Source organism: Olea europaea, unplaced genomic scaffold (genome assembly GCF_002742605.1).
Source record: "Olea europaea var. sylvestris unplaced genomic scaffold, O_europaea_v1 scaffold1061, whole genome shotgun sequence".
Classification (NCBI taxonomy): Eukaryota; Viridiplantae; Streptophyta; class Magnoliopsida; order Lamiales; family Oleaceae; genus Olea; species Olea europaea.
In genome coordinates this window covers 229,350-233,146 of record NW_019227959.1, presented here as the reverse complement: position 1 = coordinate 233,146, position 3,797 = coordinate 229,350, and the positions used below count along the sequence as shown (strand labels likewise).

General features: G+C 35.1%; 1 protein-coding gene across 2 annotated transcripts; it reads right to left on the bottom strand.

Annotated features, from left to right (window-relative positions):
- Positions 1 to 475: 475 nt before the first annotated feature.
- On the bottom strand, positions 476 to 3,299 carry LOC111373013 (26S proteasome non-ATPase regulatory subunit 12 homolog A-like). 2 transcript variants are annotated; one of them, XM_022995463.1, is made up of 8 exons: positions 3,021 to 3,299; positions 2,814 to 2,918; positions 2,479 to 2,535; positions 2,189 to 2,385; positions 1,206 to 1,305; positions 952 to 1,064; positions 729 to 882; positions 476 to 601 (listed from the first exon to the last, which is right to left on the bottom strand). In XM_022995463.1, exons 1-8 carry the CDS (start codon positions 3,114 to 3,116, stop codon positions 491 to 493), a joined length of 933 nt encoding a protein of 310 aa, XP_022851231.1. In that variant the 5' UTR covers positions 3,117 to 3,299; the 3' UTR covers positions 476 to 490. The 2 variants fall into 2 exon arrangements, with proteins under 2 accessions (XP_022851231.1, XP_022851232.1); XM_022995464.1 differs by having other exon boundaries at positions 476 to 586; positions 3,021 to 3,218.
- Positions 3,300 to 3,797: the final 498 nt, after the last annotated feature.

Here is a 3,797-nt window from a genome sequence, read left to right as displayed (position 1 = left end):
AGCACATCATCCGGGACAGATTTAAAAGGGTATTAAAACTATCATCATAAACAAGCAGCAGCTCACAAGATGATAAATGGGGATATACTATATTTCCAGAGAAGTTAAGCAGAAAGAAATTATCACATTTAAGGTGAATTATCAATGTGGCTAAACTGATATTTTCTGATATATTCAGCGCTGGGCATGCTTCTGAAAAATGACTAATCTTAAAAGATACATCAATATGCAAGTTATACTAGCTCATAACTTCATGTCCCCATTCTAATTCCAGAAATTTCGAAATTTTTATTCCATTTAATTATAGGGCAAGAAGGTCGAATCTTGAAAAAAGCAATACAAGATAACAATTGACAAATGAATAAAATTCTGATAACCTCAAAGTTAATCCGAGGTATGTTCAGGAAGAAAAATCACTAACGGATCGCATACCACTTAAAGCAAAATTTAATCGATGGCTCTATTAGGAAATCGTTACAAATGATATTTGTTAAACAAGCAGCCAGACCTGGATACCAAGGCATAGTAGATCTGCAAGCCTCTTCAAGGATATACGTGAGTAGTATTTTGAGACAACAAGGATGTTCTGCAAGGAAATACACTTCTTATAGACAAATGTTACATATCCAAAAGAAGTAGATACACTCAAACTGCTATATGAAAATGGCAACAGTATTATTAAAGCAAAAGATCAAATTAAACAGCATAAATAAAATGTGGCTTATTACATGTTCTATTACTCTCAGTCTGAGGTCTTCAGCTGCTTTTTCACCCAAGGAACCACCCAGCATGTTGTTCTCATTCTCAAACTCAACTTTGAAAGTGTTCCATAGAGATGTCCACTGAATGACCTCCATGGTAACTAATTGTTTGAGCAGTAATCTAATGACAGAGCAAAAGAACANAAAAAGAATCAAATGGAGAAAGTTCTAAAAACTTCAAAGTGCTTGCCTAAACTGAGGAATTTCTGAAAGATTCTTGTCCTCGAGGGTTGAGTTAATAAGACTAGACTGCATAGGATCATGTGGTGATAAGACCAAATACCAGCATATTTTCCTCAACACCTGCAACATATATAATTAATGCAAAAGTCCACAGGAATGAAGATGGCATACAGATTAAGTGAGGTGAAAATGCACAGAATGTATTTTATGTACTACTGGAGAATGATTAGAACAAATAAATACAAATAAGAGATACTTCACCGGTATCCATTGCGATGGGTCTTCTTTCACTGAAGGAATCTCATATATTGCCTTGTAACATCGGCATATTTCAAGGTAATCATTACTATGTGAGTGGTACCTACACCAAATGGTGATCAATCAACAAGTATTCAAGGCATGTGGAAGTCATTACTGAATAACATCAGAATATTGATCAGCACAAGCAGAGACATATTTACATAAACAAATAAATGAGGGATTGTATATTCTAGTGTTTCCATCCAGGATCACAACATAGAGAGGCTATAACCAATTCGTGTCATCAAGCAGGACGCATAGGCCATGTAAGGGTGACTCGTATAGCTTCACACACACACACACAAATGAATTTTTCTTTGGGCAAGTTCTAAATGCCAAGTTAGCAAAATTAGATATAACTTTGCATCTAATGTTATTTAGCATGGAAAGAACCTTGCTTGATATCATTAACAACCACAGTTGCCGAAATTAACAATGCTCATTGAACTTATAATTTTAAATTCCACAGCTCTATGGCAAACATGATTCAATTGTTTGTCATTTGATATCATTATTGATTACAATGGCCTACAATATAAATGATTGTTAAACATATTGAAAATGAACTGAACAGGATAATGTGACACGCCACTGCCGTCATTAGCAAAACGTGTGAAGTTTCAAGATATAAACAAGATCCAACTTGAACGACAAAGATCCCCCCTCAAATTCAACTAATGATGACATGGTAATTCAAATGATATTGAAGTTTTTCGCAAAACATGCATCAAATCTAATATCACACTAAGATTAATAAGACTTTATTGTCATTGACCTGTCCTCTCTATTTGACTGTGTCTGCACACTGTTATTTGCTAAGATTTCTGCATGCATGACATGTACACATGGACATGTGCTTGTATTCCAATTAAGAGAGACCTTCACTAATGATCCGCAAGTACTAAAGATTATTTGGAGGAAGTATAAACTAATGTCATGCATACCGGATCATTAATTGGTAGTAAATCTTCTTCAACTCCAACAGCGATGGAATATCGGCGGGAGGCTCTTCAACTACACTTTCACCTTCTTTAGGTTTTTTCTTCTCTTTAGAAGTCTCAGCTTCAAAAACTCTGGGACTGATCTTTCTTGAAAGTATTTGTGCACGCACATAATCTTGGCGATCTAAACACAGACGAACCTACAAGATTTGAAAATCAAGGTATCAAATCATGTGTAAGTATCCAACCACAGTTTCTATATCAGATGAAGGTAAAAAGAGAAGGCTACATACTTGTTCAAGAATGAATGCTGTTTTCTCAGTTTTTGCCATTGCACCAAACGTCTCCACCTGTAGTCCACACTGTTAGGGAGCAACTGGAGAGGAAGAATAAACTTGACAAGCAGCTAATAGCTTGTTCGGTAAGTGTTTATAAACAATTTAAATTATGGATTAATAGAAACCAGTGGTGAATAAGTGGATAGTACTTGTAGTTGTAGGTCTCATGAAATGCATGAATAAAAAGTGGTTTGACCCTTGATAAAGGGTTCATAAACACTAGCCAAACATTCGCTTAAATGCACTTAACGGAAATGAGAAGCCAATAAACAAGATTATCATCCACTGACCGCAATTTCTTGCATCAAATCAGCGGCCTCAGCTATTAGTCCCTGATCTTCTTTAATCTTTGCAAGTTTCTTAATCAAGCGAGCTCTCTCTATCTCAACATATATCTGCCACAAGGTGCACCGATTCAAGATATTAGTAGAGAATAAATCTTCAAAATATGAGAAGACCAAAACATATTGTGCATGGAATCATGTATGAATAATCACCTTTCCTGCAGATACGCTATTAAGTGTCTTTATGAGCTCTGTTTTAGTATCAAGATCTGGTGTCTGGTCGATATACTGCATTGCTTGTTGGACCATGGCTTGTACAGCCTGTATTACAACATGTTAAAACCAAATGGGATGCCGCCTCAAACAATGGAAGGGGCTTAAAAACATTACTTATCAATATTCTACAAAAAAGGAAAAATATCTTCGTTTTGATATAGGAAATACAAATCTTACCACTGAATAACAACAATTTACATGTTAGTGAATAAAATAAGTTTACATAAAACCATACCTAAAACAAATAAATCAACAGTATAAACTGCAGAGCAGAACATGTAGATACACATGTTTTACAATAAATCAGGTATATCAGTACACATGCCATGACTAATTGTCCACCTGCTCACACGTCTGTCTATAAATATTAAGCATAAAATATTGAAACATAATTAGCTCCCTACCCATACAGAAATGCACATTATTAGTGAATATTCATTAAAATGTGCACCTTGGTGATGCATGCAACAGTATGTTGATGTCTACATAGAGATCAAACCTTCCAATGGAAAATCCTATCAATGTGGAAGCTATTAAAATAATTCAAGGGATTATTCACTAGAATTCAGACAGCAAGGTTAAATGAAAACTAGAGATATCCTGACATTTAGTATTTTAATGTGCTTTGAGCATTTGCCTGTGATGGACAATTGTGAATGGTGAGTGATCTTCATCTTTTAGTTCTGTTTACACCATTTTATTTGAGAGAGAGGG

Excerpts from the sequence above, each read along its gene's own strand:
- LOC111373013 (XM_022995463.1), bottom strand. The coding sequence starts at position 3,116 with ATGGTCCAACAAGCAATGCAGTATATCGACCAGACACCAGATCTTGAT. Across the intron at positions 2,919-3,020 it reads ATAGCGTATCTGCAGGAAAG|ATATATGTTGAGATAGAGAG; the intron begins GTGATTATTCAT and ends ACCTTGTGGCAG. Across the intron at positions 2,536-2,813 it reads ATTTGATGCAAGAAATTGCG|GTGGAGACGTTTGGTGCAAT; the intron begins GTCAGTGGATGA and ends TGTGGACTACAG.